The 23,946-nt window shown below is 54.2% G+C and overlaps 2 protein-coding genes across 2 annotated transcripts in view; one reads left to right on the top strand and one right to left on the bottom strand.

Annotated features, from left to right (window-relative positions):
• NOP53 (NOP53 ribosome biogenesis factor) overlaps positions 1-23,946 on the bottom strand; it is a 289,745-nt gene that overhangs the window by 238,504 nt on the left and 27,295 nt on the right. The window lies entirely within an intron of this gene.
• The window catches only part of NAPA (NSF attachment protein alpha), a 128,934-nt gene that overhangs the window by 100,077 nt on the left and 4,911 nt on the right, over positions 1-23,946 (top strand). The window contains exons 2-7 of the mRNA XM_050772325.1: positions 1,988-2,211; positions 13,348-13,427; positions 16,077-16,193; positions 21,225-21,271; positions 23,509-23,586; positions 23,825-23,880. Of these exons, the coding sequence (XP_050628282.1) occupies positions 2,114-2,211; positions 13,348-13,427; positions 16,077-16,193; positions 21,225-21,271; positions 23,509-23,586; positions 23,825-23,880 (476 nt within the window). The 5' untranslated portion in view covers positions 1,988-2,113. The remainder of the gene's footprint in view (positions 1-1,987; positions 2,212-13,347; positions 13,428-16,076; positions 16,194-21,224; positions 21,272-23,508; positions 23,587-23,824; positions 23,881-23,946) is intronic.

Below are 23,946 nucleotides of genomic sequence, written 5' to 3'. Positions count from 1 at the left end.
CTCCCAAGTAGCTGTGATTACAGGCATGCACCACCACACCCAGCCAAGTTTTTTGTATTTTCAGTAGAGACAGGGTTTCGCCATGTTGGACAGGCTGGTCTCGAACTCCTGGCCTCAAGTGATCCTCCTGCCTTGGCCTCCCAAAGTACTGGGACTACAGGTGACACACTGCGCCCACCAACAGTTTTGAGGAGTACTAGGCAAGTGTTTTGGAGGATGTGGTTCAATGGGAATTTGTCTAGTGTTTTTTTCATGATTAGATTGAAAGATCCCAGAAGTAAAGAGCCATTTTAATCACATGACTTATCAATGTTGAGGTTAACCCAACAACCTGGATGTCAAAGTCTGGTTTCTCCACTGTAAATTTAGTTTTTTTCTCCCCTTTCCTGCACCCTCCTCTTTGAAAGGATGTCACTATGCACAGTCCATACTTACAGAATGGGGAGGTATCCTTCACCTTCTTGAGAGCAGAGTATCTACACAGATTATTTGGAATTCTTCTGCACAAACTATTTGTCTATTCTCCCCCCTTTATTTTTCTCTATTCATCTTTATGACCACAGGCTCATGGATACTTTATATTTGGGATTATAATGCAATACTACTTTATTTTGCTGCTCAAATTGTTCCAGCTTTGGCCATTGGGAGCTCTTTCAGTTGGCACCCTGGCATACCCCCTAATTTTGTGTGTGAGCACACGTGTGGAATACTTCCTTCCTCTCTGGCACTACAAAGTGATACTGCGGTGAGCTATGATTGTGCTGCCGCACTCCAGCCTGGGCGACAGAGTGAGACCCTGTCTCCAAAACCAACAACCCAAAGAGTGAGACCTGTCTCAAAAACCAACTACTCAATTTTCTGGGGCAGCAGGAGGTGTGTTTGAATCTGAACTTTTTTTTTTTTTTTAGAGACAGAGTCTTGCTATGCTGCCCAAGGCAGGACTTGAACCGGACTCAAACTCCTGGGCCCAAGCGATCCTCCCGCCTCCGCCTCCCGAGTAGCTGGGATTACAGGCACCAGACACCGCGCCCATCTTCGAATCTGAATTTTTTAACACGCTGTCTTCAGCTTTTTTTTTTTTCTAAGTCTCACTCTGTCACCCAGGCTGAAGTGCAGTGGCACGATCTCGGCCCACTGCAACCTCCACCTCCTCGGTTCAAGCGATTCTCCTCCCTCAGACTCCCGAGTAGCTGGGATTACGGGCGTGAGCCACCACACCCGGCTAATATTTGTATTTTAGTAGAGCGGGGTTTCGCCATGTTGGCCGGGCTGGTCTCAAACTCATGACCTCAGGTGAGCCGCCCGCCTCGGCCTCCCAAAGTGCTGGGATTACAGGCGTGAGCCACCACGCCCGGCCCTCTTCATCTATTTTTTATGAAACCAGAGTTAGAGAACCTCTTAAGTTTTTGTTTCCAGTCTCTCAACTACTTCACCGGTCTCCCCAAAGCAGTTCCAGTACTGGCCGGTAGAGGGAGCAAGAAAAAGCAGAACGGTTTCCTTTTCCCACAAACGCTTTTCCAAGTGAAGAAACGGGCGAGACCAGCCGTGGGGCGGGACTAAGCTCTGCGCAGAACTGTCAAACCCGGGCTTGGGCCCCGAGTTGTCACGTGAGTGTCCGCGGTCAGCTGACTCTGCCGGAGTACTTCAGGGAGGGCGCGGGGTGGCCCCCCTAACAACGCGAGCCGAGGGCTGCTGCTGATTGGTGGAGGAGGATCCAGCGGCAACACCGTGGGGCGGGGCCTCCGCGGTGAGTATTGCCATTGCCTTCCGCAGGGTCACGTGGGAGGTGAGGTACAGAGCGCTGAGGAGAAAGTGGGGCCTCGTTGTCCTGTGTGTGCGCATGCGTTGAGGTCTCGGGACGCCGATTGGGGGGTCCCGAGTCACGGGCGGCTTGCGGCGGCTGGTGGGGGCGTGGCCGGCGGAGCGGGCGCCGCGCTACGAGGCCTCTGGTTGGCCAGCGCGAGTCACGTGATTCCGGGCCGCAGGCGCCGCGCGCCGGTGCGACGTCAACGCAGCCGGGCGACTTCTCCCGATCTGTGTTCCGCGGCCCGGCCGCGGCTGAGTCTTCCCAGGGCCAGTGTCGGGCGCTTTGCTGAGTCCTTTTGTGGCCGCCATGGACAATTCCGGGAAAGAAGCGGAGGCGATGGCGCTGTTGGCCGAGGCGGAGCGCAAAGTGAAGAACTCGCAGTCCTTCTTCTCTGGCCTCTTTGGGTGAGAACCGGGCTGAGGGGTCGGCCGGGACCTAGGCTGAGAGGACGAAGGAGTCACGGTCGGAGGTGGCGGGTTAGGGCACGCAGAGCTCGGGCCGAGGGGACGGAGAGGAACCTGGAATGAGGTGACTTGGCCTGAAGCGGCAGAGGCTACACAGGCTGAGGGCCAAGAGCCTGGGCCGGGGCAACACGGTTTGAGGAGAGACGGTCTGACATGGCGGAAGGGATTTGGGCTGAGGACACACGGACAGAGGCGACCCTGTCTTGAGGCGAGGAAGGGGACCCAGGCCGAAGACAGGCCAGCGGGAGGAGGAGAACCTGAACCGAGGGAATACGTCCTGAAGCCTTGGAGGGGACCGGCTTGGGGGCAGGGAGGGAGTCCGGGAGATAAGCCAGGTCCGGAGGCTTTTCAGAGCTCTAGGGGAATGTGAAGGCTCTCGGGCGGCAGTGATGGGGCCTGGGGCTGAGGACGCCTGCCCGAGGGACTGACCTTTTCATCCCCCGGGGCAGTGGATTTGCGTGGGCCCTGGGCAGTGAGGGTGAAGGCTGAAGGGGGCTGACACCTTTGGAGGGGCTCAGGGCTTAGATGATCCTAGGAGCAGTGAGCTGCGTCTGAAGTGTGGGGGGTGCCTGGGGTGAGTACGGCCCTGGTTAGCAGTGACTAGTTTAAGGACAGCTGAGCGGAGGAACCGGGATGATGGAGTCAAGACTGTGGCGGTCTCAGCCCTTTGGGAGGCCGAGGTGAGTAGATCATCTGAGGCCGGGAGTTCGAGACCAGCCTGACCAACATGGTGAAACCCCGTCTCTACTAAAAATACAAAAATTAGCTGGGCCTGGTGGCGGGTGCCTGTAATCCCAGCTACTCGGGAGGCTGGGGCAGGAGAATCACTTGAACCCAGGAGGCGGAGGTTGCAGTGAGCCGAGATCACGCCTCTGCACTGCACTACAGCCTGGCAACTGAGTGGGACTCCGTTTCAAAAAAAAAAAAGGAAAGAAAACCTGAGGAGGCCTGGGTTGAGGCCGGAGACTCCTGGGTGGGGGAACGCGTGGTGGTGGCTTGGCCAAGGAGATGGAGGGATAACAGGGAGAGACGGGGGCTGAGAGAATCAAAACTGGGGATCAAATTCCTGCTGTGTGATCCTCGAGTAATGGGGATGACAGGAACATGCTTAGAAGAGGGATGGGAAAAGGCTTGGGAGACAGAACTAACGCATGTGACATGGCATAAAACTCACGGTAGCTCCTAAAAGCTGACACCACCATCCTGTGATAATTTTAGTGGCTTAAAAGTATTAAGAGCCCAGGTTTGAAATGTGGCTCTGCCACTTACTTCATGACTTTGGGTAAATGGTTTAGTCTCCCTGTTAAAGGAGATCACAAATCTAACCTGCCTCCCATTTGCTGTGAGTGTTAGAATTGAGCCTGGCGTGGAGTTACATCTCTGAGAGTGTTAGCTATTGTTAATGTGACTTCCCAGAAGGAAACAGGTTTGGAGTGTGCAGAGAGCTGATGGGGTTCAAGGTGGGCGCCCGAGAGGAGAGGTCTGGGAGGGGTCAGGAGAGGGAGAGACAGAAACGTGAGTGTGCTAAGAGGAGCTGAAAGGGAGCAGTAAAGGGATCCACGAAGACTTAGTAGGGTTGAGAGGAGCATGAGGCTCTGGGCAGAGGAAGTAAAGGGAGTTTGGCAGGGGGTGGTGGTGTGTGGGGGGGTGGGATCTGTGCTGATGGGGGGACCCGAAAAGGTCAAGGGGAGGCTGTGGAAACTGAGGGGAGGACTGGGAAAGGACTAGTGGACTTGTAGAGAGAACGGTCTGTGGTGGCCCCTCAGAAGCAGAGCCTGGGGAAGTTGGTGGGACTGGGAGTGTCTGCAGAAGGCTGGAGAAGGGGGTTTGGGAGGAGGGCCTGGGGATGGGAAGAGACTGGGGTAGGAGCCTGGCAGAGGCTGGTAAGACACAAAGGGGAGGGATCTTTCCAAGAGAGGAAGGAACAGGAAAAGGGCTCTGGGCCACGCCCCTTGTTTGAGGTTGGATAATGTTTAGCAAAAGAACTTGAAGAACATGATGGTGAATTGCCTGGTGTGGAGAAACATCTGGGGCTGATGGACTGTATTGATTAGGTGAAAAATATTTTATTTTAGAGGCTGCGAGGAGACAGAGGGTGTGTGTGTGTTTTCTTTTTCTTCACAAGGGGAGAAGTTCAGGTACTGTGTTTGGGGGTGGGGCCACGAGCTGGATTTTTGGTGATAGTTTTCCTAGGTGGCTCTGGGTGTCTGGTCCCTTTGGCCCAGGGATTAGTGGGCTGTTGGACTGTGTGCTTGGAGGGAGCAGCTAAGTCAGCCCCAAGGCACTTGCTACCTGGTTGGGAAGGCAGGATGCACAGCAAACGCTAGTAAAGTGGAATTGCCTACTGTAAGGAAGGGCTCGATTATATCATTCCTGTGACTGAGCTCAGAGGAAGCAGTGTGAACCAGGGGGAAGCTCATGGTGAGGAGTGAGCTAGGTCCCAAGGAACCACAGGACTTGCTGGGGAGTGGGGCCAGGGAGGGTGCTCTAGGCAGCAGGGATGGTGCAACAGAGATCTAGCATGAGGGGAAGTTCTGCCTGGAAAGACAGGGAACTGAGATCCACACGGATCAGAAATGGCTTCCTGGGGGAGAGGCCCCAACCCCAGGGGGATGAACAGGAGTTCTGGGTGCTCTCTGGCAGGGAGCAGCACTCCAGGCAGGGGTTATGATGGAGTATGCCTTAGGAAGATGGAACACAGGGAGTTACACGTTAGACCATAAAGGTGGAAGCGGCAGGTGAGGCCAGACTAGGAAGGCCTGGTGAGCAAGGGCTGGGCCTGGAGGAGGCACTGAAGAGCTCCGAGGAGGCTAAGGGAGGCCCATCCTGGAGAGCTGCTGTTTGCCTTCTAGAAAGGACTGCAGCAGCTGGTGTGGGGGAGAGTGACAGTAGGAGGCTGTTGCATTGCCGGTAATACTAGCAGATGCAGGTTATTAAGTGCTCGCTCTGACTCGGACCCAGGCCTGGGCCAGGCTCAACCTGCTGATAGATGGTATGGATTTAGTCCTCACAAAATCCCCGTGGAGGTAGAGAAACTTGGGGGCTTAGAGAAGTTGACTTACTTGCCCAGCCACATGGTAAGTGGGAGAGGTGGCATTCAAACCCGGTTCTGTGTGATTCCAGAGCCTTCTCACTTAGCCCCTTTGCTGTGCTACCTCGGTAGTTTCTCCTCAAGGTTCATGACCATCTCTGGGCACTACATTTGGGAAGGCTGTTGGCAAACTAGGTGTGTTGGAAAACCGCCACCCTCTTAACTGTGGTCCCATGGCCGTTTTCTCCAAGTATTTGAAAAAAAGAGCCGGTGTGTTTATCTCAGTTCCTTCCAGCTCCCAGAGGAGCTGACTTGGTGCTGTGGGGGTGTGAGTGAGGTGAGGGCAGAGGGCAGAGGGCAGGGAGGATGGGAGGGTGGCCTGACCGGAGCTTGCATGCCTGGGAGCTGGGAGCACAGTCAGAGGCCAGCTTGGGAGGACCTGTTTGACGGGTGGGAATCACTCAGGCACCTCCTCCTCTCTGATCTGGGTTTGCTTGTGTTCAGCATTTCATAACCCACCTTTATTCAGGTCCTTGGTAGCTGCCAGGACTGGAGAAGGGAGTGTTGGGCCTCAGCTTGTCCTTGGTGCCTCTCCCTTCCCCTTTGGGAATCCCAGCAATGACAGCGTCCCACATTGAGGGTCCTCTGCTCCTATCAAAGGGCAAGTCAGAGAGCCTTCACCTGGGACGCAAGGCGGTGGGCGTCTGTGCTGTCGCCCGCTTCGGTGCTCAGACGCCACCCTTGCTCTTCATTATTTCTGGGCTGCCAGACGCTAGGGGGCTTTGATGCACCAGCAGCCACTGAGGGCGACAGCACCAGCCAGTTAGGAGAAGCTCAAAGCCATCCCTGTTCCTCGCCTTGGTGATGGGGGTGCAGCTCAAACTTCTGCTCTGGAAGCAAAAAGACGGAGACTTCCTAACTACAGCACAGTGAGCAAGCAGCAGAAGGGGACGGCTGAGTCCAGGCGCACTAGTTCCCCCTCCCTGCTGCATGTCTCCTGGTAAATCCAGAGTGCCTGCTGTGCCCTTTGGGGATCGTGCGGCTTCTGAATGGCAGCTCTGTTCCCTGGGGCTTTTCCTCATCCCTGATGTCTCCTGGCCACCTCCCCTGCCGCCAAAACAGCCAAAATAAAAACTTCCTTCCTCTTGGATAAAAACGTGTAGAGGGAGTTTCTTCATCTGTGAAATGAAAATCCTAGTCAACTGTTTCCTCGGGTGGTTCTAAAGATAAATGAGACGATGCGTGGGAAGTGGTGGGAGCACGGTGCCTGGCTCTGGTAATTTTTATTAAGGGCTCACTGTCATCTTTATTAGTAGGTATTGTCATTGGAAGTTGAGCTAGAAGTGCTGGAGAAATAGGTGGCAGGGTGTTCTGTATACAAACAGTGCATTCCCAAGATCAGATCTTGGCAAATCAGTTCCTGTTTGAACTACCTGTAGGCAGTAACTGCGGGACCATGGGAGGGCCAGCTTGTCTGTATAGGGCCTGCATGGGATCTTGGCTGAGACTGGTGTGGGCATGAGCTTCCAGATTTCCCTCCAGACCACCTTCCTCTGCAGAGCGTGCAGAGACCCCGGCACCATTTCCAGTGGGCACCCTGGTGAATCACAGTGCCCTGCCAGCAGCCAAGATCCACAACTGAAAACTTGGCATCTCTTGTCCAGTCTCAGAGTGGAGTCTTTCCTGAGAGCACACAAGGTTTCTGGGGAATCTGAGAATTCCTGGCTTTCCTGATGGATGGAACTTTGCTGCCTGGCCATACAAACATTTCTGTCTCCTTTTTGGAATGGGGCTACTGAAAGACAAGGGTCTTTGAGAACACCTTTTAAGGAAAAGGAAGCACATTCGCCCTTGGTCTGTGGTGAAATGTAATCCCATTGGGGTGCAGGGGGGCATCCGTATAAGAAAATAAGAAACAGAGCGCCTGCCAGGCTGTGTGCCGTGTGGCAGGTGAGGTCCTGGCTCTGAGCTTACCATCTTGAAGGGCCGTGGGCCTGTATGTATTTTGAGCATTGTGCAGTAAGGCGGAGGGTGGTGGGAGGCCAGGACTCTGGAAGCCAAAGGAGGAGCAGCACTTAGCGAATCAGGGGTGGAGATGAAGCCCATGCTGCGATTCTGAAGTAGGGAAGTGTGCCTGGAATCGGTCCTCAGCGGGGCCTGATAAGAGGGATGCTCTTGTTTACTGAGCGCCCGTGTTGTGACCGGCTCTCTGCTGGGCACGCCGTGGGGTGCTGCCTGCAAGATTGCTCATGCTTCAGCAGCACTGCAAGGTGTGGAGTCTTATCCCTAGTTACACATGAGGAAACGCAGGCTGGCACGCGATGATCTGGCACTGAGGCCAGGCCTGTTTGACTACTGTCAGCATTTATTTTATTTTATTTTTACCACCACAAGCAACTCTCTAGAATTCCTATTGCTGGGTGGCAGGCACCCCTTTGAGCGTATTTCTTTTCCTTTGTATAATGGCAACCATTTGAGCACCTCTTCCATTCTGCTCTCTGTGCCAAGTATTGAATGTGTGTCATCTCTAATCCTCACAAAGACTCCTCCCAGGCCAGATTCATTGTCTCTGTTTTATTTCATTTTTCATTTTTGAGAGACAGGGTCTTGCTCTGTTGCCCAGGCTGGAGGGCAGTGGCATGATCGTAGCTCATTGCAGTCTCCACCTCCTGGGCTCAACTCCTGGGCTCAAGTGATCCTCTCACCTCAGCCTCCCAAGTAGCTGGGACTGTAGGCATATGCCACCATGCCTGGCTAGTTTTTAGTAGAGTTGGGGTCTCACTGTGTTGCCCAGGCTGGTGTCACACTCTTGAGATCAAGCAACCCTCCTCCTTCAGCCTCCCAAAACTCTGGGGTTATAGGTGTGAGCCACTGTGGCCAGCCACACTGCCATTTTATAGATAAAGAATGGAATCTCAGCACTTTGGGAGGCAGAGGCAGGAGGATTGCTTGAGCCCAGGGGTTCGAGACCAGCCTGGGCAACACAGGAAGACCCCATCTCTTATTTAAAAAAAAAAAAAAAAAAAGCCTTAGGGATAACTAGCCCCTGGTTGGACACTTAGCAAAGTACCTGAAATGAACTTCAGCCCAGGTCTCACCACCCCAAAGTCATTCTCTTTCTACCCCTTGTCCTTGCCCAGACAGTCATGTCACAAGAGGGTCCTGTGGCGATTTCAGAGCTGGGCAGTTAGCCTGTGACACTTTATCCTTTCACCGTTGTTAACCGGGGCCTGTGCCAGCACTGTGGAGAGATAGGAAAGTGAAGCTGGGCCCAGGCCCCGCCCTGCAGGAACTCATACCCTGCTTGGTCAGGCGGGGCCCACTGCAGAGTGGCGGGAGGCAGCTGGTGGTTTTGCACTTCCAGGTAATACTGGTGGCAGTGCCTTCAGGATGCTGAACCTCTAGCAGCTCCCAGCTCCAGTGCAGTCAATGGACTAGCAGGGCTGGTGGCCCCCAGCTCCCTGTGCCAGGGTGGACCCTGCACCACAGGCAGCCTTAACTTTTTCTGACGTTCCTTCTGCCTGTTGTCTTGTTACTGGCAGGCTCAGTAGGGGGCTGACTTAATTCATCCTCTTTTGCCTAGAGGATGCTCCACGCAGCTCCAGCAGAGAGCAGCCTCTGCTTTGAGATGAGGGAAGCCTCGGCGGTAAAGGTTCCTTGGCTTGTTTAATCTAGAGGAGGGGCGGGGGCAGGCAGGGACCTTGTCCTCCCTCCTCATTTTTCCGAGGACTCTTGGGCATGGGGAGGGAAGCCTTCCTGATTACTGAGTGAGAGGCAAGGGCAGCACTGGATCCCCAGGGCCCCAGTCCTCTTTCACAGCCCTGCTGCTTCCTGGCAGGGTAAGCTTGGGCAAGCCCTCCACCCTCTCTGAGCCCCAGCTTCCTCCCCTTTAAAGCAAGGGCAGCACCCAAAGGGCTCTTGTGAAGAGCTGTGGGCTCCTTCTGGGGGAGTGCCCGGGAGCCAGGGAGCGCCATGCGCCAGCTGTGATTAAGGCACGTGGTCTCGAGAGCCGTGCAGGAGGTGGGCTCACAGGCATGTGACAGGCCCTAGGGCACCTTCCCCACTGAGGGTGCTGACCGGAGACTTGGGGCAGTGGGCCTTAAGTCTGAGGAGGAAGCCATAGGCCTGTGCCTGTGGCTTCCAGAGAGGCAAGAGAGATAGAGTGAGTCCAGGACCCAAAATGGGGGCCTGACTTTGTCCACCCTACCTCATGAGGTCCTTCGGGAGCTGCAGGTGGTGGGTCAGGGCATGGTGTATTTCTGGCAGCCAGGAAGTGCCTGGTGGATGGAGGAAGGAAGGAGGGGGCTGAGACTCTGCCCTGCAGTACCCCCTGGCCCAGGTCCCACCGGGTGTCTGTGCATTCCTGGCAGCGCCTAGCCTTCCATATGGCAGTCGCTGAGGTTGGTGGCTGTGTTTGGGAGACCTGAGACTCCTTCCTCCGCCTTGGAGGGGGAGAGAGCAAAGCTGAGCGGGTAATTATAGACAGCCCTGCATCAGGCAGCCCAAACCAGTTCCCTCTATTCCCAGAGCGGCTCAGAGCCGTGGGATGGGAGGAGTGAAGCAGAGGCAGCTTGGGGGAGGTCAGTGGGGGAGGGACAGTCAGCTGTCACATGCGCTGCCACCCAGGCCCTCAGGAGAGGAGGCCCAGCTAACTTTTCCTTTCATGTACTGCTGTTATCTCCTGGCACATAATAAATGCTCGGATACCTGTTCCCCAGGTGAATAAATGAGTATGTGAATGGCTTCTTCAGGATCTTCCACTGGAACCTAGGCATGTCACTTTCCCCCTTTGGGGACTTCACTCCCATTTCTAAAAGAAGAGGATGGGACTCCAGAGATCTCCTGTCATCCCCTGGCCGTGGTAATGGGCAAAACCACGGGGTGCAGGGGAAAAAGGAGGCAGGCGATCATAGAGTTTCAGCCCTGGCAGCTGGTAGACTTTGTGTCTGTCCCGTGTCTGCTCTGTCCCTCTGAGCTGAAATAAACCCGGCTGGGGCTGACTCCGCTCGTTGTTGATTGCCTGCTGTGGGCCACTCAGTGACGTGGGTCATTTCTGCTCATCCAGGGACTGAGCTTTTTCAGAGAGTGCATGGAGCTGGATAGGACTTAGTCACACTCAAAAAGAAGGGAAGGCTGAGCTGGGGAATCTGTGGGGTGGGCAGACCTGTGATTAAGGTCTGTGAAAATGTCCCTTTAAGAGAACATTCCAGAGAAGGTCCTTCTGAGGGTTTTTTGCAGCCAGGCCCCAAAGGACCCTTCAGGATTCTCAGCCAGAGAAGGTTTTGAAAGTTTCTTACCTCTCCAAGGCCAGGAATGGGTTCTAAAGAAGTCATTCCAGGCTGGGCACGGTGGCTCAAGCCTGTAATCCCAGCACTTTGGGAGGCCAAGGTGAGTGGATCCCTTGAGGTCAGGAGTTCGAGACCAACCTGGCCAACATGGTGAAACCCCGTCTCTACTAATAATACAAAAATTAGTGGGGTGTGATGGCACACATCTGTAATCCCAGCTACTCGGGAGGCTGAGGCAGGAGAATTGCTTGAACCTGGGAGGCAGAGGTTGCAGTGAGCTGAGATCGTGCCACTGTACTGCAGCCTGGGCGACAAGAGCGAAACTCCGTCTCCAAAAGAAAAAGAAAAAAGAAGTCACTCCAAACAAGGCCCGAGGTGTGTTGGGCCGGCTGAGGTGAGGTGGGTGAGGGAAGATGGGGTGCAGCAGGGCAAGTGCGGGAAGAACACATTGCTGAGGGCCACTTCCCGGGGACAGCAGAAGGTGGGGGACAGCATCAGCACAGCCCCAGAAGGCAGGAAGTAGGCTTTCATCTGACAAGATGACAGAGAGGATAGGAATAAATAGATTATTTACCTGGTGTGATGTGGATTCAGGAGACCAGGATCCCTGGCCCAGCCAGCCCACCCGCCCTGGGGGCATTTATTTGCCTGCTGACATTGCCAGGCCTGGCCCCTGATTGCTGGTGGCTGCTTTCCAGATAGTCAGTCTCAGTCAGTTTTTCCTTCCCAAACTCACATGATCAGCTGAATTACCTGGGCCCCCCAAACCCCAGTGGTTAAAAATCTCAATTGCAGGCCCCATCCAGACCTGCTGAGTGAATCCCAGAGAGTGTGGCTGTGGGACTCTGGTTTGATAAAATGAGCACTTCATGTGGTTCAAAGGGATGGGCAGGTTGGCCACACTGAATCCACAGTGCAGAGGGAAGGAATGCTCACATCCCAGCTCCCAGAATTACCTTTGGGCCCCACCACAGCTGAGTTGGTATGGACAAGTTTCCAGGTACAGCATTGGGCCAGTTGACACAGGGTGTGGGATGAGATGGTGAGGACGATTTAAATGGGAAAATACCCACCCCTCCCTTTTCTCTTCCTTAAAAATAAACTCAACACTAGTTCTGTCAGTGAAGAGAGACCCTGAAATCCATTTGGTGGGACTCCTGAGTGTGTGGATTTTATTCTACTGATTATGTGGATGATGGGAGTTTGAGCAGTTACAGAGACTACAGACCTCGCGGGCTCAGCTTGGTTGTATTATTAATGGCAGAAGGATTCAGTGGGACTTACGGGTTTGAGGTACTAATGAGGTCCCCCAGGAAGCTCATTTTGTACATGTGGAGGTCGAGAAGCCAGAGTGAAGCTGCCCAAACAGGGTGCCCTTTATGTTTTTAAATTCCTGTCTATCTCCCAGTGTATCTCTACTGTTGGACATTAAGTTTTTGGGGGGTTTTGCTGTTTTAAATAATGCTCTGCTGAACATCCCTGTAACTTATTCGTTTTTTAGGATAAATTGCTGGAAATGTAATTCATTGCTGGACCACAGGGCCGAATATAAATCCTAATACTTAAAAATATGTGTGTGTGTGTATTTCTATGTATAGATATATACACACATATATACATATATACACATATCTATACACACACATATACACGTGTGTGTGTTTATGTGTGTGTGTGTGTATATATATATTTTCTTGAAAAGATGTGCAAACAGTTAAAAAAAAAATTCGGGTAGTACAAACGCGGGATGCCCAGTGAATAAGTTAGCCTCCCACACCTGGCCCTCCTTCTCCAGGCTCCACCTGAGAGAAAAATGCTGTTACTAGGTTTTTGTGTATTTGCCCAGAAATATCCTATGTTTATATAAACATGTATGTTTCTATTCTTCTCACTCTTTTGTTGTTGTTGTTAGATAAGGTCTGGCCCTGTCGTTGTCCAGGCTGGAGTGCAGTGGTGTGATCTTGATCTTGGCTCACTGCAACCTCCGCCTCCTGGGCTCAAGCAATCCTCCCACATCAGCCTCTCTAGTAGCTGGGACTACAGGCGTGCGCCATCACACCCTGCTAATTTTTGTATTTTCTGTAGAGATGGGGTTTTGCCGTGTTGCCCAGGCTGGTCTCGAACTCGTGAGCTCAAGCAATCCGCCCACCTTGGCCTCCCAAAGTGTTGGGATTACAGGAGCCATGAGCCACCGCACTCAGCCCACCCTCTTTTTTTTAAACACAAACGGGAACATTTTATATCTACATTTTAAAATAGTGCTTCCCGTCTCTTTGTATGGCTGTGTGATATATATGCCCAGTCCTGAACTGGTAATGACACACTCCAGGGTTGCAAGGCACAGAATTAAGGCTCCCTCTGCGAAAGCAACACGATGTCTTAAACTGGGCTACTCCCCCAGAATGCTTTGCAGTCTCCTGGGGAAAGGGGATTTGTAGCGCGCCTGGGACCCAGTGGGCCCCGGTATCCCAGGCAGGAAGTAGAAGAGGCTGTCAGACCCTGGGGTCGTGGTGGGGTCAGGAACTCTTCGCCCCACAACCCCAGCGAGCACCCAGTATCTACCCCAGTCCTCCTGAATTGAGTGTGCCGTTGTATGCAGGGGCGGGGGCCACAGCCTCAGGAGGCCTGCGGGAAGCTGGCTTCACAGGTGAAGGGTGAGGGGTAGGGGCACGTCTGTACCGGCACTGGAGCAGAATGCTTGCTTTCTCCTGGATAGCAGACTAGATTGTCTCCTTTTTTTCTTTCCTTTTTCCCCAGAGGCTCATCCAAAATAGAGGAAGCATGTGAAATCTACGCCAGAGCAGCAAACATGTTCAAAATGGCCAAAAACTGGAGTGGTATGTCATCTCCGCTAGAGCTCCTCCGAGGTGCTCTCCTCCTCCCTCAGCTTCCACTCACACAGGCCTGCCCCAGAGGTTGGCCTTGAGGGCCCCTTCTCTTTTTATGCCATCTCCGTCATCGGAAAGCCACTGGCCTGCTCTCTAATTGTTTTGTGCCTGCTGGGTTACTTTATACTCTGGGTCATGGGGCCTTGGAGAAAGGACAGAGAGGATGGGAATAAATAGATTATTAGACCTGGATAAACCCATGTGGATTGATGAGCTCTTAGAGTCCTCCTTAAATTCAGAACTTCGGGTTTCCTGGTAACTTCCTTAGTGCTTCCATCAGTGTCTGAATTCTAGGCTGGGGTGGTGGCGGGGTGGGGGGATGTTCAGGTGATTCCAATAACAACATGAATCATGGCTACTGTTTGTTGAGTACTAAGTGCTCATCATTTAATGGCATTAGCACAGCAGCCCTAAGGGTCAGTCTGTAAATATCCCTGTTTTACAGATTTGGAAACTGAGGCTTGGCTTAGTCTTTTGCCCGGGGTGCCAGAACTAGTAAATGACAGAACCAAGATTCAGAAACCAAGGCTGTTACTGCAGAGCCTGAGTGTTTAACCTGCCCCAGTGAGGCAGGAGAGCTTCATGGAGGAGAGGGGTGGGGAGGAGCCCCTTGGGCCCAGGGAGGCTGGAGATCTGTTTGGGGCTCCCTGCAGGCCCAAGAAATCCAACAAGCCAGTGCATTGAGCCCTTTTGAAGCCCATTTCATAATACATCTTTCATGTCACCAAGATCGAATTAAGGAAATACAGCAAGAGACCAGTGTTTGAACACAGGGAGGAACTTCCTGACTGTGGAGGAGAGGGGACCTAGTGGTAGGACCATGGAGGCAGGGCGCAGAAGTGCACAATAAAATTGATTATCATCATTTTGAGAATGTTGTTGGTTTCCCAAAAATTCAAAGAGTTATTCCTGAGTTTTCATAAAATACGTTGTGAATAAAGCCAAATGTTCTGTGTATTTTTATGCTCCCAAACTAAGAAAATTCCTCTAGAGAAAAAAAGTTTATTTTTTTAATTACATAGGTGTTGCTTTTCCCCTAAAATTTGTTACCTCTGCCCCCCAACTCTTCAAAGAAAAGCCCTAGGCCATTTTCCCCCTGGTATTATCCCGTTTTCTTGAATTTTTTTTTTTTTTTTTTTTTTTTGAGACAGTCTTGCTCTGTCGCCAGGCTGGAGTGCAGTGGCGCGATCTCGGCTCATTGTAACCTCTGCCTCCCTGGTTCAAGCGATTCTCCTGCCTCAGCCTCCCGACTAGCTGGGATTACAGGCATGTGCCACTACGCCCAGCTAATTTTCGTATCTTTAGTAGGGACAGGGTTTCACCATGTTGGCCAGGATGGTCTCCATCTCCTGATCTCGTGATTCGCCCACCTCGGCCTCCCAAAGTGCTGGGATTACAGGCATGAGACACCATGCCTGGCCGTAATTTTATACTCAAATTTGGAACTCTTGAAAATAATAATGAAATCATATAGTGAAAATCTGGAAGGCTTTGTCTCTTCTGCTGCTCAAACTTAAGAGGATGGGGCTAGGCCTCCTGGTCCTCTTCCAGCTCAGAAACTCTGACTCAGATTCAGCTGGAGGAGAATGAAGGGGAGAAGCCTCAGAACTGAGCTGGAGGTGGTCAGCTCCACGAGGAGGAGGAAAGACACTGCTGCCTCCCAAACGTCAGTTAGGAGATGTGTGGGCAGAATGGCTTGGGACCCACAGAAGCTGACTGTGTGCAGATGAGCACAGGACAGACGAGGCTTCAGGCGCCGTCTCTTCTGCCCTCCCCCATGGGCATTGGTCTGCATGTACTCATTCTTGGTGTCCACATCCTGTTTCCCTCTCTGGACGTGCAGTTCCTGGAGGGAGCCGGCTCTGTGTTGTCCGACCCCAACTCCATGAGCCTCACAATTCACACAGGTGCCTTGTCCATGGGGATCTGCAGTGAAGGGAACAATGTGAACAGAGGCAGAGGAGTTGGGAGAATCAGGAAGAGCTTTGGGGAGCTGTGGAGAAAGAAACAGGACTTGGAAAGGGGAGTAGATGGGAAGGTGTTATGTGGTTTAATCTCAGTTGTTCCTTGCTTCCCAAAATACCCCTCCCAAGCCACCCCATGATTCAACCTGCACTTTGCCTTCTAGTGGTGGTTCTGGGCCCTGTGCTTTGAGGCTCCCCTAGGGAGGACTGCCCAGGCTGGGAGGTGCAGGAGGCCACCTCACTCTGTTTTATATCCTTTCCAACTCAGCTCTGTCTGCCTTCTCCTTGGATCTTTAGAAGTGGTGGCCCTGGAAATACCAGCATAGCTGGGATTAGGGACATGGCATTTTACCTGGGCTTACCCTGGCTCTCTTTCCATATACCTGGGGCTCAGGGGCTTCCCCTGAGGCAGCTTCCTGCCGCCCTTAGAGACTGTCAGGCGCACCACCAGGAGCCTCAGTGCAGGAGCCAGCAGACCTGAGGTCTAGGCCTCAGTCTGGGCTCGCTCAGGTCACCCTTGTCCTATCTTGGGAACTCTTTCCACATTTTCAAGAGCCCGATCCACCTCCCAGGGCAGTGCCTCTGTGGCTTCATAAAGTGTGGAGCCCCACTGAGGCCTTCTCTTCTGTTCCAGCTGCTGGAAACGCGTTCTGCCAGGCTGCGCAGCTGCACCTGCAGCTCCAGAGCAAGCACGACGCAGCCACCTGCTTTGTGGACGCCGGCAACGCATTCAAGAAAGCTGACCCCCAAGGTGAGGATCTCTGTGGGCCACAGGGGCTGCCTGCCTGGCCCAAAGCGCCGTCCTAGCACCCTGGATCGAGTCCTCGGGTTTCCTGGAGGCTCTGGTTTTTCCAATGGCCGACATGTGATAGGCTGGCAGGGACGCGCCTGAGGTAGAGTGAGCTTTGACTTCAGAACTGGCTCCCTTCCTTCTGGTTGGCATTTGCGCCCTGCTCAAGTCTCCGCCCCCTGTCTACCCTGTCGGTGCAGCTGATCACCCCTTCCCAAGCCCGGAGCATTTGGGAGTGGGAGTTCCATTGCAGACCCACCGCCTGCCGGGGAGAGAGGAAAATCTGTTCTGTTGTCAGAATTAACATGCAGAAGGGAGCAGGGTGGGGGGGATTTCTGAGACCAGCCAGGTAGGAGTTGCTGCCGAAAAAGGAGCGGAAATTAGCCCAACCTGGCTTCCCTACATCCTGGGGAGGAATTAGAGAGAACAGAGCCCGAGATATAGTTGCCAGAGAACAAATTACTTAAACTGAGAGCGTGTTAGGGACAGAAGCCCAGTTGGGGCTGACTCATGGTGAGAAAACAGTTTTTGTCCCCCTGGGTGCCTCCTGAAGAGGAAGCCCAGCCCAGTGTTTGTATGGGGCGGGAATTTTAATTTATTTTTTAAAATCTTGGTGCTAGGTACAGGTTGCTAATTAGAAAGCACAGGCAGTTTTTAAAAATGACCATCTACTGTCACTGTCATCTCAGGGGAATGGAAAATATATAAATCTTTAAAAAGTAAAAAGCAGCTAAATGATCTTGGAATAAGGGTCTGTTCTTCCCAAGAGAAGACAGATTTGCAGCAGTGCAGGGCGCTTCCTCCATGGATCAGCGAGCACTGGTTCACACACCGTATTTGGGAACCGCTGGCATACCCCTTTGTCATGATCTAAGACATTAGTTCCCAGACGAGGATGAATTTGTGTGTTGACCAGTAGCACTTCTCTGTCCTTAGACTAACCAGTTGCTCCTCACCAGCCGAGCATCTCACACATTGGCCTCAGTGGTCACATGGTGGGGCTCAGGCCTGGCAAGAGGCGGAGGAGCAGCCTTGTAACTGGGTGGGCCATGGAGCTTGCCTGGCTGGTAGCACGGGGCCACAGCGGGCTGCGTGGGTGATGCAGTGATGACCCAGGGAGACCCTGAGTTGGTTTTAAGCTTGACTTACCCCAGGAAATCTCCATGCCTTCCATTAAGCTGCCCCGTCAAGCCTTTCCTTCTGCTCCCTGGGAAACTGGTTGGCCTAGAGGCGCTGTCTTAGCATCTGTGATGTTCAGCTGCTGCCTCATCTGGAGTGACTAGAAGGACTCTCTGGGGCAGCACTGAGCGCCAGGCTGCAGAACAGTGAGTGCCATTTGCTCTTTCAGCAGACTTTTCACTTCCTGCAGACAGGCCCTACCTGGCAGTGGGATATGGTGGGGTCCCTCCCCTGTGTTTGATCTGAGCTTTTCTAGCTCTCCAGCTAGACTCTGCAGGGTGTGGGCCTGGAGTCTGGATGTGGCCCTTCCCTTGCCTTAGGAAGCTCAGAAGGTGGCTGAGGACTCCGACTGGTAGGAAAGTATAAAGATGATGCCACATCCAGGGCACAGAGGCCGACTTGCACAGAGCTGAGGCTAGGAGGGGGAGAATTTGGCTAGGGGAGATCTTTCGGGGAAGAAAGGGGGCAGTTCTGAGAGGTGAGCCTCACTTGAGTAGAGCTGAGAGCAGGTGCCATGTCCAGACCCCTGGGGAGGTGGTGCTGAGCAGGGAGGGGTGTTAGCGCAGTGTCCAGAGCTACAGCCTAAAGATGCGCACCCCAGCCATGGCTCCCAGTGGGGCAAGGGGCACACTGGCATCAAGGGCAGCGGCTGCTGTGTGTCTGATTCTAGTCAGGCCTTACAGAAGGCCAGGTGCAGTGGCTCATGCCTGTAGTTTCAGTGCTTTGGGAGGCTGAGGCAGGAGGATCACTTGAGCCCAGGAGTTCAAGACCAGTCTGGACAACATAATGAGATCCTGTCTCAAAAAAAAAAAAAAACCACCTCACAGAGAATGTCATGTAGCAGCTGTGTGTGGCTCAGCAGTGCAGGTGGTGGATGGTCTGGGAGGACCCTGCCTCCCCTGTGATCCTGGGCAAGTCAGTCTCTTGGGCCTCTGTTTCCTCATCTGTTAAAGCAGAGACTGCTGTGAGATGATGGAGTCATGCCCAGCGCAGCACCTGGTGTGTGATAAACTTCCAGTCAGGACACCCTTGGCTTTCATCAGTCCAGGGGCCCCTGCCTGCCCTGGGCTCCCCACAGCCTCTGCCCTTGGCCGGGTGCCTTGTGAAACAGCTCTGGACGCCCAATTTGGAACCTTGCCTGGCTTCCTGGAGCAGGTGGCCGGCTCCCTGGGGCCCTCGTCATCACTGGTCTCCTCGGCAGCCTAGAAGTCCTCTGTCTTGGGTCAGCACTTCCTCCAGGACTCTCTCCAGAAGGACCTGCCCCCAAGTGGCAGCTGGAGTGTGCCTAAGGCCCGGCTGGGCTCCTGAATTCCTCTCCCTCTACAGAGGGTGGCCTGCTGCCACCTTGGTGGCTCTGGGTGGGGAAGGGTGATGCTCATTTGTGTTATTGGTTCCTCGGTTACCCAACCACCGCTGCTGCTCAGGGCAGACTGGGGCCAGCGAGGCCTATTCCTGGGCCTGACTGATAGCTGGGGCTGGGGGTAGTGTGTATACCTGGGGCAGGGACGCGGCCCAGCCCCTGCTTGTCCCCCATTTCCTCTCTAGCTGCCATTTACCGGGTTCCTACTGTATACCAGATGCTTGGCATCTTTTAACCCATTTGATTTCTTTGTGCATTCTGTGATTTGCCCCCATTTTACTAAGGAGGAGATGGCCAAGTGTAACCAGGAAGGGCTCAGAGAGGCAGAAGTCAAGCTGGGCATCGCTAGTAGGAATGACTGCGGGGATGGGCAGTGGCCAGGGCCATAGCTCCCCAACTTGGGCTTTATTGCTCCGAGCCCCTTTCCAGCCCTCTGTGGGTGGGTGCAGGAGGGGCCGGGCCACAGAGCTGGGTGTTGCTCCACCTGTCCGAGTGCACAAGGCCTGGTGACCATAGATAAGAGTAGCAGTCATGAGTGTGTCAGAAGCTCGTCCAGGAGCCAGCTGACCCAGGTGTCTGCTGGTGGTCCGCTGCTTTCCAGGCATGGAGGAGACTTAACCCCGTGAGTCCATGTTGCTGCCCGGGGGGTAAGCTGTCTCCCTGCTGCTACTGCAAGGGCTGTGCCATGCTAACAGCGGGCGCTCCAAAGCCAGTGCCAGCAGGTCCAGGTGGCAGCTATAGATCTCACTGCAGAGCAGCAGCCTTTGCTGCCTCAGCCTGCAGGGTGCCAGGTTGGTGTCCTGGCCAGAAGAGTGAACCAGTGAGCAGCCCGGGGCCACCAGCTGGAGACTGCAGCCAGGTGGGGCGGGGCAAGGTGGACCGCTCACTTCACTCCAGCTGCTGCTCCCCTCCTCTGCAGCATGGCCTGGCTCAGCCATTGCTTCTGGGCCCACCGATTACAAGATGTGTGTGTCTTCAAACTGCCGGGTTTAGGTTGTGTTCTCTCCCCGTCCTCCTCCTTTGCCCCCTTTTTGCCACCTTTCTCTCTTTCTGCTGCCACAGTCTCTGCCTGTCAGCTCCGGAACCTGGACTGAGTGCTGTACCTTCTGTCAGTCCCTTTCGGATCCCCAGAGGTCTTTCCGAATTGGACAAAACCTACAGACCCCAGTCCCCAGAGGAGTGCTTATGGATCCCACTGTTCACATGTCAGAAGGAGGGGTTGGAATCCCTGAAAGCCTGGCCACAGGCCTGAGACTAAGAGCCTCTGTTCAGATGCCTCCCCATGGAGGGGTTTTGAAGTCCCATCCAGACCTCGAGCCCCTTGAGAGCTGCCCAGCCCTGGCGCTTCTTGGTAGCACCCTCATCCCAGGCGAACATGGCATGGGTGACCATGGAGACCCCCACAGTGACCAGGAACTTTCAGATGCCCAGGCTGCAGCTCAGAGCCCATGCCCTATGACCTGTCCAGGCTCCCTGCCTTTCCCTCTCCCCAGCCCAGGCCTCCCTCCCCACAACACCCCTGTCCTCCTGAGATGTGCTAAAATGGTGTTCTTAAAAAATACCCCCTGAGAGCTCATTTCTATCTGCTAGAAAATGCCTCCCACTCATGCGTTTCTCTCTCCTCCAAATAACTTGTCAAAAAAAAGCCTTTCCCAAATTTAAAATCTTGCAAGAGATAGTACAACAAAGGTAGCCCAGTTCTTCCTCAGTGCCATCCTGGTGTGTTCAGGTTTTTTGGCAAAACCTTAGAGGAGCTGGTGGGTGGCAGGGCCAGGTTAAAGGGACTGAGAGCAGAGGGCTCCCAACTGCTGAGATATGAGGAAAAGGGGGCAGTGGAGAGCACACCGAGGGCTCAGTGTTCATGACATCCAGCCTCCTCGTGCCAGAGGTCCAGGTCCTCCTGGTGCAGGGACAGAAGCTGCTCACGGTCCTGCAGAGATGGTGGCAGAGCCCAGGTAGAAGATGGCACCGCTGCCGCTGCTGCCTCCAAGACCACCTCAGATGCTGGGCTTGGCTGCCTCCCATGCCCCCTTCCCCTTTGCCAGCAGCTCAGTCCTTCAAGAACAGGGCCTTAGCAGGTCTGTCTTAAAAGACCCGTGGGAGTCTGGCCATCAGCCTGGCCGAGCACTGCTATGCCCTGTCCCTGGGAAGGGACCTTCCGTATGGGAAGCTGGTAGCATCCTGGCAGCCCGAGGGGAGTAGGACTCCCCCTGAAACATGTGCCCAGCAAGTCACAGTCTACAGAGTCAGCCCTCTCAACACGTTTCCTGGGGCTCAGGGATTCCGTCTCCTTCTTCCCAGCCCCTTGAGAGTGTGTGGCAGCCCTGGCAGCTCTGAGTGCCTATTGATCTCTCTGCGGGCAGCCAGGTGCGCCTGTGTCCGCCTCCTCTCCTCGGCTTCTGCTGAAACGACTTCACTTTCTCATGTCTCCTCCCACCTCCCTTTCTCTCCAGAGGCCATTAACTGTTTGATGCGAGCAATCGAGATCTACACAGACATGGTAAGGGCCGCTTGCTTGTCCTGATGCCTCTCGGGTCCCACTGCATTGCCCTGGCCTTGCGTCCCCTCCTTGAGCACCCCCAGCACTGTTCTTACTCTGTGGCCAAACCAGTTGGGGAGGGGGAAGTGGGAGCTGGGGGAATTAGGCCACCTGAGCTGGCCTGGGCTGGCTGGGTCTTCACCCAGCTCCCCACCAGCCTGACGGCCCCCTCACTCCAAAGGCAGTCATGGTTTTCATTCATAGAACTTAGGTTATTGAGCTGGGCACGGTGGCTCATGACTGTAATCCTGGCACGTTGGGAGGCTGAGGTGGGAGGATCTTTTGGGCACAGGAGTTCGAGACCAGCCTGGGCAACATAGCAAGACCTCTTCTCTACAAAAAATTAGCCTGGTGTAGTGGCATGCACCTGGGGTCCTAGTTCTTGGGAGGTTGAGGCAGGAAAATCACTTGAGCCCAGGAAGTTGAGGCTGCAGTGAGCTGTGATCACACCACTGCACTCCAGTGTAGGTGACAAAACAAGACCCTGTCTCAAAACAAAAAAAGAAATTGGGTTACTGGAGAGAGTGTGTCCGGCACTTTCCCTTGCCCAGCCTTCCCACAAGTGTCGTATTATTTGATAAGCCTCTTGCAGCAGGCCACAGGGATAGGCAGAGCCCACAGGAGGCTCACCACCTGTCCTGTCCCAGGGGGCTTTGCCAATGACAGATGCAGACCAGATGGGCAGCTGCCAACCGGAGCCAGAGTGAAGGGTTCCACCCAGGCCAGGGCTCCTGTCAGCGCTTTCTCTCTCTTTCTTTCTCTCTTTCTCTCTTTCTCTCTCTCTTTCTTTCTTTCTCTCTCTCTTTCTCTCTTTCTCTCTCTCTTCCTCTCTCTTTCTCTCTCTTTCTCTTTCTCTCCCTTCCTTCCTTCCTTCCTTCCTTCCTTCCTTCCTTCCTTCCTTCCTTCCTTCCTTCCTTCCTCTCTTTCTCTCTTTCTCTCTTTCTCTCTTTCTTTCATTTATTTTTTTGAGACAGAGTCTGTCCCTCTCATCCAGGCTGGAGGTCAGTGGCGTGATCTCCACTCACTGCAACCTCTGTCTCCCAGGTTCAAGCAATTCTCGTGCCTCAGTCTCTCGAGTAGCTGGGATTACAGGCGTGTGCTACCACGCCCGGCTAATTTTTGTATTTTCAGTAGAGATGCGGTTTCACCATGTTGGCCAGGCTGGTCTCGGACTCCTGACCTCAAGTGATCCACCCACCTTGGCCTCCCAAAGTGCTGGGATTACAGGCGTGAGCCACCACGCCTGGCCAGCTCCTTTTTGTCTCTCTGCTTGCCCTGTCTCAGCTCTCCAACCCCAGGCAGGGGCACGAGCCCTACCCCTTGTGTTCAGGGCAATGCTGCAGGGATGACTGTGATTAGAACAATAATAGCAGCTCCCATTTATTATGCCAGACACTGCAGGGTGGTTTAATCCACAGCCCTGTGAGGTTGGCATTATTGTCATCCCCATTCCATAGTGGAGGAGAGGGGCTCAGACGAGTGACATGACTTGCCCAGGGACACGCGGCTACAAGCAGGAGTCACTGAGACCCAAAACAAGGTCTGGCTGAGCCCAGGACCTTGCCTTTTCCTACTGCCCTCAGCAAGGGGGTGGCGTTGGACCAGCCCCTGGGGCAGAGCAGTCAGGCAAGCGCCTGGACACTGGGTGGAGGCAGATGGAAGGTGCGAGGCCCCTCAGAACCTGAGGCCTCCCTGGGGAGCTCTGGGTGTGCATGGGAGAGGCTGACAGGTAGGTGTTGGCCTGGGGGCAGAGCTAGTACTCTTGGGCAGGGGTCTCAAGCCCTCCCTCCCATCCTGGTTTCTCCAAATCCTTTTGCCAAGTGACTCTGGGCTGGTCCTTCCGCCTCTCTGGCTGCTATCAGAGGCTTCCTAAGGGCCAGGGCCTTGGCCAAGTGCTCATGCTCACATCCTCTCTGGTGTCACACCATCTGTGCCCTCATGGACAGGATGAAATTAGGCTGAGGCTCTGGAGTGGCTTGTCCAAGGTCACCAGCTCAGCCCAGCACGCACAGCCAGGCCTCTAGTGCTGGGGCCCTCCTTTCTCACCCCTGTGTTCCCCCTCCTCTCAGTGTTTTCTTCATACCTCCTCACAGGCCTGGCTGAGGGGTAGGAACTTGAAGGGTCATGGGTCAGCAGGGGTGCAGGACAGGGCATGCAGGTCATGAGTCACAGGCAGTCCCTTCCCGTGTCCCCTCCAGGGCCGATTCACGATTGCGGCCAAGCACCACATCTCCATTGCTGAGATCTATGAGACGGAGTTGGTAGACATCGAGAAGGTGAGTGGCAGCAGGGCCCTTCCTGGGCTGGCAGCCAAGACCAGCGCTGCTCTCTCTTCCCACCAGGGGAGTCCTCTGGTGTCTGAGTGCCGAGAAGGGGGCATGGGGCGCTGGCAGAGCTTGGAGAACGGGGTCTGGCTGTGTCCCAGATGGGCAGGGCGAAGGGTATGGAAGCATCATGGAGACCTCCTCTCCCTCCCCTGCCCTCCCCTGGAACCCATCCCCCATGTCTCCCCAGGCCATCGCCCACTACGAGCAGTCTGCAGACTACTACAAAGGCGAAGAGTCCAACAGGTAGCCCCCTTCCTGCCTGCCCCAGCCCCTCAGGGACCGCCACCACTTCCCCTCACTCCTCCTTCC

The sequence above is a fragment of the Macaca thibetana genome, chromosome 19 (genome assembly GCF_024542745.1).
Source record: "Macaca thibetana thibetana isolate TM-01 chromosome 19, ASM2454274v1, whole genome shotgun sequence".
Lineage (NCBI taxonomy): Eukaryota > Metazoa > Chordata > Mammalia > Primates > Cercopithecidae > Macaca > Macaca thibetana.
The sequence above is the reverse complement of the archived record's forward strand: the minus strand, read 5'-3'. Positions and strand labels throughout refer to the sequence as shown.